This window comes from Gadus chalcogrammus, chromosome 23 (assembly GCF_026213295.1).
Source record: "Gadus chalcogrammus isolate NIFS_2021 chromosome 23, NIFS_Gcha_1.0, whole genome shotgun sequence".
Classification (NCBI taxonomy): domain Eukaryota; kingdom Metazoa; phylum Chordata; class Actinopteri; order Gadiformes; family Gadidae; genus Gadus; species Gadus chalcogrammus.
Window position 1 is genome coordinate 17158646 of NC_079434.1, and position 14881 is coordinate 17173526.

At 42.7% G+C, this 14881-nt stretch overlaps 1 protein-coding gene across 2 annotated transcripts in view; it reads right to left on the reverse strand.

Annotated features, from left to right (window-relative positions):
- Positions 1-2947: 2947 nt before the first annotated feature.
- Positions 2948-14881, reverse strand: part of LOC130377339 (NACHT, LRR and PYD domains-containing protein 3-like) — a 91773-nt gene continuing 79839 nt past the window's right edge. The window contains exons 15-19 of one of the 2 annotated variants that reach the window (XM_056584418.1): positions 12795-12968; positions 8937-9110; positions 6124-6297; positions 5901-5947; positions 2948-5403 (exon numbers count right to left, since the gene is read on the reverse strand). In XM_056584418.1, the coding sequence (XP_056440393.1) occupies positions 4847-5403; positions 5901-5947; positions 6124-6297; positions 8937-9110; positions 12795-12968 (1126 nt within the window). In that variant the 3' untranslated portion in view covers positions 2948-4846. The remainder of the gene's footprint in view (positions 5404-5900; positions 5948-6123; positions 6298-8936; positions 9111-12794; positions 12969-14881) is intronic. The other variant, XM_056584417.1, reaches the window with a different exon arrangement.

Here is a 14881-nt window from a genome sequence, read left to right on the forward strand (position 1 = left end):
GTGTCTATAACACACACACGCGCACGCGCGTGTGCGTCCATCTGTTTAAACACACGCAAACTACACACGTAACACATGTGTTACAAATACAGTCCATGGCAATGTATATTAACGGGGGGACACATGCAAATTAGGAACACAAGTCGATAACGATAATGCATACAATACTGATAAGAAACAATGTTTATAATGTATTGCGTATATCATTAAATAGAACTACAGTTGCCGCATATCATATGTTATATCACATACGTTTTCTTTGCCGAAATTTATTTGAGGACTCAGTATTTCTGAAGTTGTGGAAGAAAACCTTATTCCACGTGTGAATTAGGCCATATTATTTGGCCATAAACTGAGCCATTTGAAGTTTGAAATTCATGTGCATCTGTCTCATCGGAGACTGCAGACGCGCTGTCAAAATATCAACTCGTCAGATTCAAATGCGCTCATGGCTCTTAAAGGGGATGGGAGCTGGCACTCTCATTGGTTTGTTGCACGTTACGCCCAAACCACACCAACGGGTACTAGGCTACTTCAGACCAACCCTTTTTAGATATGCGCCGGGCGCAAGAGTCATTTTCCGCGCCGGTAAACTAGCGACATCGCCGTAGAACCGCCCACAAAGCTACTTGCGCTTGGCGCTTCTCACTTGCGTTTCAGACCGTTAAAACAGGGCCCCAAATCTTGTCCTGTTGTGAAAATAGGGCCCTAAATGTTTTATGAGACATTTCTTATAGTTTAACAAATGATTATACATCAGATATTCAAATATTATTCATATATTAGGTTTAAAATGTTGATACTAACAACAACATTATAACAGTTTTTTTTTAGTTCTGCAAACTGTATCATAATATTATTTTTATTGTAAAGTATGTAAAGTGTGTTTACACAGATACATTTTGTATGTTATTATAACTCTTACATTCTATTATAATATATATAATTTTGAGCAGATTGTAATACATGTTATGAGAGAACATACAGAGATGTTTTGGAGGCTTTGATCAGTGGCAGCAGCCCCAGAAGACCCTTGTCAGAAGCAGAGTATTTCGTCAGGTAAAACACGTCCAGCTGCTCTTCTGATGTCAGTACGATGAAGACCAGAGCTGACCACTGAGCAGAGGAGAGAGATTCAGTGGAGAGTCTTCCTTTTAGATGAGCATCCAGAATTAAACTTAAAAATGTTATGTCCCATATTCCTTCATTAAAACAGGTTCTCTCACTTCAATCAGTATCTCTTTTAAAAAACATCTTGGAAACACAAAACTAGGACTGGAAACAGATTAATTTAGTAAGAATATATCAGTGGTCATCTGAAGAAAACATTAGTTCAGCAAACGGTACCTTAGCTTCTCTGTGATGAAACGCGTGCTGTCCGTGCAGAATGGAAATATAGAAGCACAAATGCAAGGACGGCCAAAATCACAGGGAAGTGATAGAAGCGAGACAGAACACCAAACCGGTTCTAAAGGTTCAAAGAGTAACGATTGAGCTGCTGGGCTCCTCAGGGAAGACAGATCAAGTGAGGAAAGAGACTTTGAACAACAGCTAACGACGTCTACTTGCTTTAGGTTCCTAAGGCGTCCGTCGGGGCACAGCACCATAACTGATGAAGTGATGAGATAAGACAGAGCAACAGTTTAATAAAGTCCACATCAATATATAAACTACCAGGGTCCCAGTCCCAGTGCTGATCCCCAAACTGAGGGCTTAATAGTACAACAATGAAATCCTGTACTCTCAAAGTATCAAAATACAATTGCAAAAAAAGAAGCTTAAGTGAGGCGGGCCTCACCATCCTGAACAGGATAGTGAGGATGGTAATTTACTTTTTCAACCATGGTGGCACGGGTGGGGGAGTGGCAGACTCAGGGGGGTTGGTCGACCCCCCTGCCGCCCCCCCCTGAGTCTGTCACTGCTTGTCGCTATAGGCTACTTTATTGAATCCGTTGAAGTTGCGAAAGCATCCGGTGAAAATAACAATAACTGTGAACACTTGTTTTTGTGTCATGTGTGTGATGTGCAATGTGGTTGCGGAGGGACATAAGGAAAGATCTGATGGAGACGCTGCATTACTCTAGCTCTGCGGCAATGCAAAGTGGTGTGCATGTGGGCTGATGTTGTTGCTGAAGATCAACTGTCTTGTTGTGGATGTTATGCAGTAGCGCATATTGTGGCTGTGTTGGCTGTATCGGCAACTAATATGAAATTTGTGTGCATGTCTGAGTGAGTGTTTGGGGGTTGGCCGTTGCTGGAGTTCGTTACTGAAGGCCCTGACTTAAACCCCACGGTACGCTACTGATTAAACCAGTTCTAAAGGTGTTGAGAGTAACGATGTACCTTCTTGGCTCCTGAACCATCCAACTGTTTTCCGTGGTAAGATAAGAAAAAACAACGGTGGGAGGAGATCACAGCGGACACACACCTGGCTGGAGACCTGATGAAGGGTACGATAAGACAAAGCACACAGCAGTTGAAGGAAGTCAATAAACCACCAGGTCCCAGTGCTGACGCCCACACTGAGGGCTGAATAGTGAATATTATCCATGTTTCATGACGGAAGAAATTTCGCTGAGATTTCTAGATGAAATAAATAAAGATAATTGTAAATCTGTAATGTGTGCGTTATGTTTATGTGTGTATGTGAGCGTGTGTGTGTATATAGTTCACTAGATTACTTACTTTTTGTTTTTGTGTATGCCTGTGTGATCAAAAAAGTCAAACTCCACTGTTGTGTGTGTGTGTGTGGGTGTGTGTGTGTGTGTGTGGTAATATCCTCCCTCCACACTGATGGAGGGGTGAATGGAGACTCCACTGTTGGGTTTGAGGAAACGTCTCCAGAGACTTGGAGGATTTCAACTGAACAAACGAAGAGAATCATCTGAACACACGAGAACGTTCAGTTGATCCACTGAGTTGTTTATTAACATTATGCTTGATGAACGGGCATCTTTAATAACTGAACATGTTGACTTGTTGTTCCCAACAGAACACAAATAATCTAGCTTCAGTTTAAAGACATTCACAACATGAACATGGACATCTTAACCCTTTCCCATAGAACACTCATCATTTATGCTTATGTTGTTAAATCTGTTTTAAATCAGGTTCCATGTCAAGCATGGCAAAATGCAAACTGATATTGGATTCCTTTGATAGAGTTCAAAATATGTAAAATATTAGTAAAATAATGTACCATCAATCAACATTTCAGAATTAAATCTTTGTACAACCTGCTTAACCCAATGGAAGATCCTTTCATGGTTTATCATGCTGAACCTTTCAAAAGCCCAATAAAATGCAGCAGTTGGAGTACAGTGGAGTAAATATAAATCATAAACAGGGGCACATACCTTCAATAACTGTCCTGTTTCTGTACTGTTACCAACATTCATTCACAGTCATTCACAACATGGACATCATAAGCTTTTCCCATAGACCACTTGCATTATGAGTATATTACATCTGCTGTGTTAGGCTTATCAAAGTTAATATACATTTCAGAGCCATTTATTAGGAAACTATTAATGTCTGATAATATACAAATATTGAATTATGTTTTTATATTTATTCATCATCAATCAGCATTTAAAACACATTTAACATTATGAAGTAAATCTAGGTACAACCTGCTTAACCCAAAAGAAGATCTTCCTTTCATGGTTGATTCTGAAAGCTTCAAAAGCCGCTGCTCAACAACCCGATGCACTACAGGTACGTCCATGGGTCCACAGGTATTCAAACGTCCCCCTAACAGCTGGTCCTCAACAACGTCAGGACTGTGAGGACCCCCCAGACCCAAGCGGCCCCCTCTAATCTGACGCTCAGCAGCCCAGCTGAACACAGAGAGGGCTGAGAGATGTGTGTGTGTGTGCGCGTAAGTGCATGTCTGTGTAAATAAGTCTGTGTACGCGTGTGTGTGTGTGTGTGTGTGTGTGAAAAGTCTGTATACGTTTGTGTGTGTGTGTTTATAGAGTGCGATGTGTTTGTTTGTGTGTGCGTGTGTGTTAATTGGTTTGGGTGTGTTTATGACTGTCTACTAGGGGTGAAACGGATCAGTGTGTCCACGGTTCGGTTCAGATAACCGTTTTGGGCCTCGGTTTCGGATACGGTTCGGATTAGGATCATGTCCGTGATAGTAAATAGGCGGACTTTTTTTTGACGGAGGGTTTGGGGGAGAAACACAAAAATGAATGAGACCCACAGGCTATTTGCAATGTGTTAATTGACTGCAATCAGACAACTTGCAAGGCTTTTTTGTGCAATAAATGTTCCCCTAAATGCATTTGAAAACATGGTGCACTGAGTGTAACATGTAAGGGATAACGGCCGACGAGGCTTAGAACTCTGGCGACGAGCGCAGCATGAAGCCAGAGATGCCTCTACCTGTCCATTATTTCCATCGAACCGGTCGACCTCGAAGGCCGTTATCCCGCTTATCACCCGTTTGTATTTATCTCCCGTATATTTAGAATATAATTGTATCAATTACTTTCTTTAAATTTAGGAATCGTGCGCTTGAAAAGCCCAGTTTGTTTTGAACGCTGACAGGCTGAAGGGAGGGGCGGGAAAAGTATCATTGGCTCGGGCAGCACTGGAGAGAATGCATTCCGCTGGGTCCTAAACACCCTTTTGTTTCGGACGTAGGCTACAGTAGGCAAAATACGCTACATAAGGCAATGCCTTCATGAAACCGAAATCCGCGGATCTCCAGAATGCTCCGAACTGTGGTAAACGAACCGAACGGATTCGGATACAATTCGAATCCGCTGCAGGCCTACTGTCTACATGTGTGTGCTTTTCAATGGGTCTTTGTGTGTGCTTGTGTATCAACAATGGACACTCACAGAGACACTGAGGAACCAGGCTTACGTAACCCAACCCCAGGGAGGAGGACCTCCTGGGTGAAGGAGGACCAGAAGGTGTGGAGGAGTGTCAGTGTGTCTGAGGACCCCCCTCCACCTGGGGACACTCTGTAGAAGGACAGAGAGCCAGCAGGCCGGTCCAGATACACTCCTACTCTGTTAGAGTGAGGGGGAGGGGCACGTAAGGTTGTCATACTACTGTAGTCACGGGCAGTGTAGACAGCAGCATCATTGTCGTCCTCACAAACAAGACACCAGGACTTGTTGTTCCATCCAAGCCTGCCGTCATCACCCGGTCCTCTCCTTGTCATTCCTCTGGATGCCACTCCTATATGAACCCATCCTCCCCACTCTACCTCCCAGTAACAGCGGCCAGTCAGACCCTCTCTACACAACACCTGGTACCAATATTCAAACCTCTCTGGGTGATCCGGATACGACTGGTCCTCTTCAACCCGCGTCACCTTCCTGTTGTCCTCAGACAGAGAGAGTCGTCTGTGTGCTGTGTTTGGGTCCAGTGTGAGTTCACAGGCATCTGACGGGAGAAACATGATTAGGCTGCTAAACCAATATTATTGATTATAATTATCAGCATCATCTTCATCATTATTAAATAAACAGCATCACCAGCTCTAATTGAAATCTAAGATGAAACACATGCATCATTCAAAACCTGTTAATATGATTATTGTGTGCTATAGCTAATGTAATGAACGTAATTAAAATAATATTATAATTATTATAATAGTGATAAGATGATAGTTTAATTTAATAGTTTTTGAATATAAAATAGACATGTAATTATGATTAACAGTATCCTGATTATTATGGTGTTAAGTCCAATGTTGTAAAATCATCACTCATGATATAATCACATCAATTATGTTAATGTTTATATATGTAAGATACATGATGTCAGTCATCAGCTTCATTCCCAGATATCTGAATGAACAGACGTCATCTCCTCCTGTGTGGATGGACTTTCCCTCTCAATCGTTAGTGTGTGTTGTGATGAATCAAACAGACACTTACACTTCTTTAGAGCTGATTTCAGTCTCCACACTCCACCGTGCTCCACACTGGGGGGGAAACAAAGTGAGATCAGCATGTAGAAACATTCACCTTCATCATCTGCTATCTCATTACTTTCTACACAACATAAGTTACAGCTGCCTTTTCAAACCACTTCATCTAGCAGAGGGTTGAATCCTTGTAGGAGACTTTGTCCCTGAGTGGTGAGCTGTCCTCTCCATACCTGAGAGTGTCCAGTCTCCAGAGTGGATCCTCCAGTCCAGCAGAGAGCAGTGTAGCTCCTGAGTCTCCTGGGTGATTGTAGCTCAGGTCCAGCTCTCTCAAATGGGAGGGGTTGGAGCTCAGAGCGGAGGCCAGAGAAGCACAGCCTTCCTGCGTGACCAGGCAGCCAGACAACCTACACACACACACACACACACACACACACACACACACACACACACACACACACACACACACACACACACACACACACACACACACACACACACACACACACACACACCTTTATTTATTCTATCTGGATGATCTATTCTATCTTTATTCTATCTTTTTCTTACTGAAGTAAACAGATTAATAAAGTATTAATTCCATATGATGGACAACTAAAAGCATTATGATTTAATTCAGATCACAGCCTGTCTAGAGCCATCATCACCGAGCCTCATGTCTACACTAATGGCAACTCCTTAGAGTTACATAACATATAACACATAACATCCATAACATACAGACAGCAACCCCTAACCCTCACATGAGCTGGCCAGAGTTACATCACATATAACATACATAACATGCTAGCAGTTAACAGTATAGCAACCCCTCACCAACCCATCAGCTGGCCGGTGTTCTGTCAGCTAGAATATCCTGTTAACTCATAACACACTAATAGCTAACAAGACAGCAAAAATAAACAACCCTTCAAACTAACACATATTTTTTTATGTTCCTAAAATCCTCGTCCTCTAAAGTTCTGTTCCTCCTCTGGCCTCTCATCTGTGGTCCACTGACACGGTGACCCCGGCCTACAAATGAATAATGATGCTGTCGGGGATCTTAAGCCCAGTTCAGACCAAAGATTCGCCTCGCAACGACTTGCAACGAGACTGTTTTGGAACGTTGCAGGGGAAAAGTTGCAGCAGTGTGAACTGGTCGTTGCAGCGCGGCTGATGCCGTCGCGAGGAGTCGCAAGGAGTCGCCAGAGATTGAACATGTCAGATCGCCAGGTCCAGTTTTAGATCACAACAACGTACCTATTTCTCTTCAGCCAATCAGGACACACCACAGAACAACTTGTACATCACGGCCTTACTCCGTCCTGGTCCCGTACTGTCCACAGTATATGTTATCTATAAACTTTGTTATGGTTACATGCAGCCATTCCCACATGCCCCCATTCAGACACCTTTTAGTTGGCCTACTGCCATTCTGACAGTCTACCAATTAGTCGCGCCAACTTCAGGTCAACATTGGGGGATCGTAATTATTTTGTTCAAATGTGTTCAACCAAAAAGTGGCCATTTCAGTATTATTTATCTGTAATTTATTTGATTAATTCCAATTTTGTTTGTGATGATGTATGAAATAACCCATTCCACCAATTGACGCATGAGGGGCATGCACTCATTTAACATGCCCTGGGAATGTATAAATATGCTATGAAACTTAAAACTGGACCATATATTCATTAGAATTGGATTTCAACTCAATGCAGGACCACTATTGGAGTGGATTGGACGAACATTTGAACGAAATTAATTGTTTTGAGTGCTGCGGCAGAACGAATCAAGGAATGGGCGCAGTATCGGCCCAAAAGCAACAGGCCTACAATGCGCTTTACAAAGTAGGAAGGCGAGAATATAGCCTAGTCCCCCCCCTTTACACACAAATTCTCAAAGGGGATCAATAAAAATAAACCAACAGTTTGTGCAAATAGAAATCTCTCTACAAAGAATGGCATAGGCACCCTGTTTATGCCGCTGAAGTAGGCCTGGAGTAGACCTGAAGTAGACCTAAGTAGGCTTCAAATTCTCGGCTTTCTAACTCGCCGTCTAACTCGGCTTTCTAACTTCTCCTTTTCAGGCTTTTTTACAGTGCCAAGCAGGTACGGTTTCACCGTCTTATCTCAAGTTTCCCGTGTAAAACCGAGGGGGTCAAATCCCCCTTCCATGGTTCACTGGAGAAGACGGGGACGCGCACGGGGTCTAGACCTCTTAAGAATCATTTGCATACTCCTGAATGATTTTATTTTTTTATGAATGAAGACACCCGCATGCAAGAATGAGTTCACGTAGAGTGTAGGGTAGGCTGCAAACCCGATTAACTATTCAGTGCAAAAAAAACAACATATTCTCTAATTTCCAGACCACTTGTTTTTTATCCCGACAAAAGCCTCCAAGGACAGTTCCTCTGTGTCTCTCTTGTAGATCGCACCATCTTTCAACTTCTTTGTTTAGTGCGCTTACATGATCAGCAGCTCGCGTGTCACTTTCTCTCCAGTTAGAACTGCTCATGATGATATTGCTGTTGATATTGTTATATATGATATTGTTGTCTCTGTGGAGACAGCGTAGCAACACCTCTACCCAAGCCCCCCCCCTCCCCGGAACCGCGGAGCCGGCGCATTTACATCAGAATGAAACCCAATAAACCGCCAATGTGTGTGTAGGGTCCGGGAGGGTAAATTGGGGTGAAAGCTCAAGCTAATCGCAAACCTAAGTTAGGCTACTTTTTAGCGTGATGCTGGTGCTGTTGCAGCTCTCAGCTTTGCCAGAGCGTTCACAGTTGCTAGGGAAACCACATTACGTCGCCGCCCGGTGCAGCAGTTTGAACTGCCCAGTTTTTAGCATGTTGCAGCCCGTCTCGTCGCAAGGAGTTGGAAGGAGTTGCGAGTTGCAAGTCGTTGCGAGGCTAATCTTTGGTCTGAACTGGGCTTTAGACACGTGTCGTCTGTTCTTTTAGATCACAGCCCACCTAGTCCTGGATCATCCCTTACTATTAAACAAACCCAAAGACACATTTAACCCTAACCCTGACCTGAGAGTTTCCAGTGTACAGTGTGGACTCCCCAGTCCAGCAGAGAGCAGCTTCACTCCTGAATCCTGCAGATCGTTGGTACTCAGGTCCAGCTCTCTCAGACTAGAGGAGTTGGAGCTGAGAACTGAGGCCAGAGCTTTACAGCATCTCTCTGACAGATGACAGACATTCAGCCTTCACACACAAAATAAAAAGACCATGTTACTGTGTTTATGTCTTTAACATTTTCCATAATTGAAAGAGAAGTTATGACAATATTCATTTTTTTTATATTTCAATTCTAATAATAAGCTTTAAAAAAAGCCTGACTACATGTGAATAGGCAGAATAATAATAATAAAAAATAGAAAACTGTACTTATATAACATTCAACTTATACTGTCATGGCAACAACAATAAAAATAGGTTGAGTTATTCTTGTAAAAAATAAATATTTGGGGGTGTGAATTTTGACTTTATCGCCTTAAATCTCTACATTAAATGTCTTTATTTTAGTTTTTTTGTTATAAAGATTCTTGTGCTGTAAAGGTTTGCACATTGAGTAAAACTGACCTGAGAGTTTCCAGTGTACATTGTGGATTCCCCAGTCCAGCAGAGAGCAGCTTCACTCCTGAATCCTTCAGATCATTGGTACTCAGGTCCAGCACTCTCAGACGAGAAGAGTTGGAGCTGAGATCTGAGGCCAGAGCTTCACAGCATCGCTCTGACAGATGACAGCTATCCAGCCTGCACACACAATAAACAGAACATGTTAAGAACCCTGATTTAATGTTTTAGACGACTTTTCTGATAGTTAGCAATCAGAATCTTTCCTTTCTGATAGTTATATAAAAATGATGATACATTATTCTTCTGTGTGTGTGTGTGTCTGTGTGTGTAAAAAAAGGCAACTCTCTGGATCTTGCGTGTATTGTGTAACTGCTTTAAACCTGGGCCCTGTTTCCCGATAACGATGGATCCAAGCTCATACGATCATTCTCACGAAGGATCTTGCGAACCTTCGTAAATTTATTTGGAGCCTTTCCTGAAACTCCTCTTAACATGAACGGGCGTGCATTGCTCTAACGATATCTGTAGGCTTGTAACTGTCCACTGACACGGTGCTGGAATGGGCTGATTTCTGAAATATGCTTAGCTCAGCAAAGAGAGCAGACTTTATCTGATTCCTTATAAGGTTTCATTGATGGCACGCACTCTCTAGTCTAGAATCTTTGGTGTAAACATTAAAAATGCAACGTTCCATTCATTCATTATCATTCAAAGGCAGAGGCTGGGCATTGACACACGGCTATTGCTGACCTGATTAGAAGAGCTTGGTCTAGATCCTGCCCATATTGTTGGGCAGGATGATGCATAGGCCTTTTTACACTGCCATGCCGGTTCGGTCGCAGCTTGGCATGCCCGGCGATTTCACCGTCTTGCTTCAAGTTTCCTGTGTAAAACCGAGGGGGTCAAATCCCCCGTTCGTCACGGCGCGGGCTTTCTTGGTTCACTGGAGAAGGCGGGGCTGCGCACAGAGTCTAGACCTCTTTAGAACAATTTGCGTACTTCAGAATGTTTAAAAAAACAAAAAAACATTAATGTTTTTAATGTTTTTTTTATGAATGAAGACACCAGCATGCTAAAATTAGTTCACGTCTGAGTGTAGGCCACAAACGCGATTAACTATTTAACTATTAAGTGCAAAAACGCAAACATATTCTTCATTTTGCTGACTAAATTAACTAAATCGGGGAGCTAGCTCAAGCAGGCAATTAACCTCGGGCAGTGTAAACACGCGGACCGCACTGTGAAAAGGTGTGCATAAGACGGCATATTTGGCAGTGTAAATACACCACATTCCCGCTGGTAATGTAAGCGGGAAAGCATGCGGTGTTCAGGCAGGCATCGCATCACAGTTTCCCGCAACAGTCTACGTTCACTGCAGAAACCACGCTCTCGATTGTGCACTCCACTAAGGTCAGCCATGTTCGTTACTGTCTAGACACGGGCCAATTAATAATGAACTTCATCACAGCCTCACCGAAGCACCTACAGTGCTTTATGGCAAACAATCGCAAAAAAACGCCTTCAACTATTCTCCGACACCCGCTGGTCTCACGATTCGTGTACAGTAAAGGTACGGCCACACTGAACGCGTTACGCACGTCAGAGGCGTTGAAAATCTGCATATTAGCATAGGGAACCATTGGTTTAGGAACGTAGATGAGTTACACGCTCTAAAGCAACCGCGATAGCCAATCAGCGTTGAGCTTGACCCGATGTCACTGGAGGAGAGAAGGAGGACGCACAGAAGCAGAAAGAACATGGATGACCAAGTCATCGATTCAGTGTGTTGAAACAATGAGGAGGTGGTGAAACTCACCCAGCTGTGAGCGCCTACGGAGGATGTCATGCACTAGAGTTTAGATTCACTGCCCGAGCCTGAGCCCGAGCCGTCCCGCGGGCCGGGTCGGGCCGATATTTCCCACCACTATCCTCAGGCCGGGTCGGGCTTGGCCTTTGATCGAGCGTTTGTGTTTTCTTTTTTTAAATCATTGCTTTATTAGTCTAATCTGAGGAGAAATCAATGCCATAACTGGAAATATTATAGGCCTTTTTACACGGGTCTTCTCAATGCCGTGGAACGCTCCGTTCACTTGCATGGGTAGTAGTAGTCCGGTAACTTGTCAACCCCAGCGTCTTCGGTTGCTAAGCGACGTCAACGTCTTTGGCGTTAGGGACGTTGAACCATTTTTGTGACACACAATGATCAAGCGTCAGGTTAGGCACGGTACTCGCGTAATCTAACGCGCGTAATCTAACGCGCGTAATCTAACGCGCGTATCGCGTTCAGTGTGGCCGCAGCTTAAGTCTTCTGTCATTGATCAATATGAGGACATTTTAACCACGACGTTTGAATTAAAATCTGATGGAGACATCAAGTGCAGCTCGAAAGCGACATCCAACACAAGAGCAATGGAATCATTTGATTTTATTATATGCCTTGTGAGAGGGTTGCCTTGGGACGTGGCGTTTGATCGGTACATTTCGGCTGCGCATGTATTTTTGGAATTTTAAATTGCTGCAATAAATTATGTTGTTGTTGACTTCTAACATGTCTCTGTCTTTGCTTTTTAAATCTTACAGTAGTCTATGAGTAATGTATTGGCGGTGACCACTGTTTTGGGGATATTCCGAAATGGTGCCAGCTGGACATTCTGTGGTATTGGATGTGATTTAATAAAACACATCCAATACCACAGAATGTCCAGCAGGTGACTCCACTGAGGCTATAGTAACGATGCTCTTAGCACCCTACGAGTACCCCTGGAGCCCTCGTTAGCTACAAGTGTATTCCTGACGTTCGTTACGCAACGATGCTTTCGGGAAACGATGTGAAAACTGTACGATGCTCGTACGACGAACTTCACGAACCACTTAGGCTAACAATGCTTCGGGAAACGGGGCCCTAGTCTCCCGTCGGGTCATTCCTGTGCTGCTTGCCACAATATAATCAGTCTACGTAGACCTATAACCTTAGATTGATGCAAATACTATGACTTCATTTGTTTAACTCCCACTGTCCCATTAACAGGAGATTGTGGGAGGGCACTATTATTATATTTTGTGTATATAATTGAAAAGATGCAATGGCAACTCGGATAACTTTTCAACTTTTCATTTTCGCATCCCACATAAACAAGAAGGTGTAATATGTCCAATGGCACCACCCTGATAAACGTGGTCAGCAAAGGTACTGAGTCATTCGATTATATATTTAGACGGCATTTAGGATTGATCCTCAAACCAGGGGCAAGTAGTCGTTTTTTAATGGTCTCCTGATACGGAACTGTTTTCACGTTGAGTAAAACTGACCTGAGAGTTTCCAGTGTACAGTGTGGACTCCCCAGTCCAGCAGAGAGCAGCTTCACTCCTGAATCCTTCAGACGATTGTTACTCAGGTCCAGCTCTCTCAGACTAGAGGAGTTGGTGCTGAGAGCTGAGGCCAGAGCTTCACAGCAGTCCTCTGACAGATTACAGGAATTCAGCCTGCACACAATAAAAAGAACATGTTAGGAAGTGAGATTAAAAGTGCTTAAAAGATCCAACCAGCTCACAGGAGAAACATGGTGTAGCTAACGAACAGCACTGGAGGGGAGGACGTCCAGTGATGCTAGCGCCAATGCTCTCCACGCTGCTATCAGGGATCAGGGAGTGAGCTCAAGGAGATGACTTTGGACTTTCAAACTTCCTCCAGCAGTCCCCTGATGGCCGTAGGGATCCTGGACTCTCTGTGAACAGAGTCAGCCCTAACGAAGCAGAGGGCTGTGGAGCCAAGGAGGGCCTTCAGCACACTCTATCAGTCCCAATGCTGTCTTCTGTAAGACTATTGATTCATTAATTCAACCTTTCATTTTGATCAATCATCATGAATGTGCTCAAGCTCATTTACAAAAACTTAAAACACTACGGGCACTTGCCCTTCCTGGCTTCAGACACTTTTACCGGGCATCAAAATCAAGGACGACTATGAAACCCCCTCTGGGAATTTTGTTTTATGTTGCTCTGTATTTCTACATGTATTGTTCTGTATTTCTACATCTTAAATTGTTGGACCTTGTTCTGTATTTTATGTCTTCAATTGAAGTTCTGAAGATAAAATATATATAAAGTATATCTGTAAAAAATGATGACGTAGCAAAGACCTTATAAAGTCATGGCAACAAAAAAGAAATTGTTGAGTTATTCCCATGAAAATTATACATTTATGAAGTTGAAATTAACTATACATTCATATAGCGCTTTTCAAGTCACCTTACATTGACTTTATATAGCGCTTTACAGTGAAGGGGGGACCTCATCTCACTAACCACCATGAATGTGTAGCATCCACTTGGGTGATGCCCGGCAGCCAATTCATGCTTGAAAGATGAACATATATTAATTTTTTTGAAAGGGAATAAGCTGATGAAGCTGACAAGTGACCAATGTTTACTGTTTAAAAATATTTTAATTAAATGCAAACCCCAGTGAATCATTTCCTCTCGTTTCTCTGATTTCGAGATTCACACAGACTTAGCAGTCTTGTTTAAATGTTACAAATTGAGTTTATAAACTGAAGTTGGAAATAGTTTTAAGTTGTTGCAGATGTTATCTCCGCTAATTTTATTAATCTAAATAAATACATTTTAGCAGGTTCTCAATAGTAGGTTTTTTCAATTCAGGGAGGGCGTGAAAGGGGGGGAAAGAAAGAAAAATAATTGAGAACCACTGGTCTAGAACATGTACTTGTTGATTAGCTCATGTTGTTATGGCAATGAAAACGCCCTCAGCTGATAAAATAATGCCAGCGGTTATTTTTCAACTGAAAATTAGCACCCTTTTTTTTTTGCATCAGAACAACAAGATTTTTTGGCATCAGAAGTTTTAGAAAAATGTATGGGTCCCTGAAGGTGAGACAACATAGTTTAGTGCTCCCGAAATAGTGGTCTGTTTCTCATAGTATTCGACTAGTACATGTTGTACTTGTTGATTTTTTTGCATCAGAAGTTTTATAAAAATGTATGTTGATACAATTTATAAAATTGTATGGGTCCATTAAAGTAAGGCGACATCATTTAGTGCTCCCGAAATAGTGGTATGTTTCTCATATTATTAATATAGTACATGTTGTACCAATTTTTTAGTGAAACTTACAAAAAGGAAATTTAATATACCCAGTTCACATCCATTGATTATTCCTTCATCCAAACAGTCTTTTTTCATTTCATCACTTCAGTGGTTCAGAACTGCATTATTTAGCTGACACTGCCAGCTATCGGCTTAGACATACAACAGCATAGTAACTAATGGCACGTTTCCACTGCAGGGTGCGGTACGGTTCGGTTCGCAAAGGTGCGGTACGGTTTGCGTTTCCACCGCCAAAAGTGGGCGTGACCCGGACTGAGCCGTACTCGTTTTGC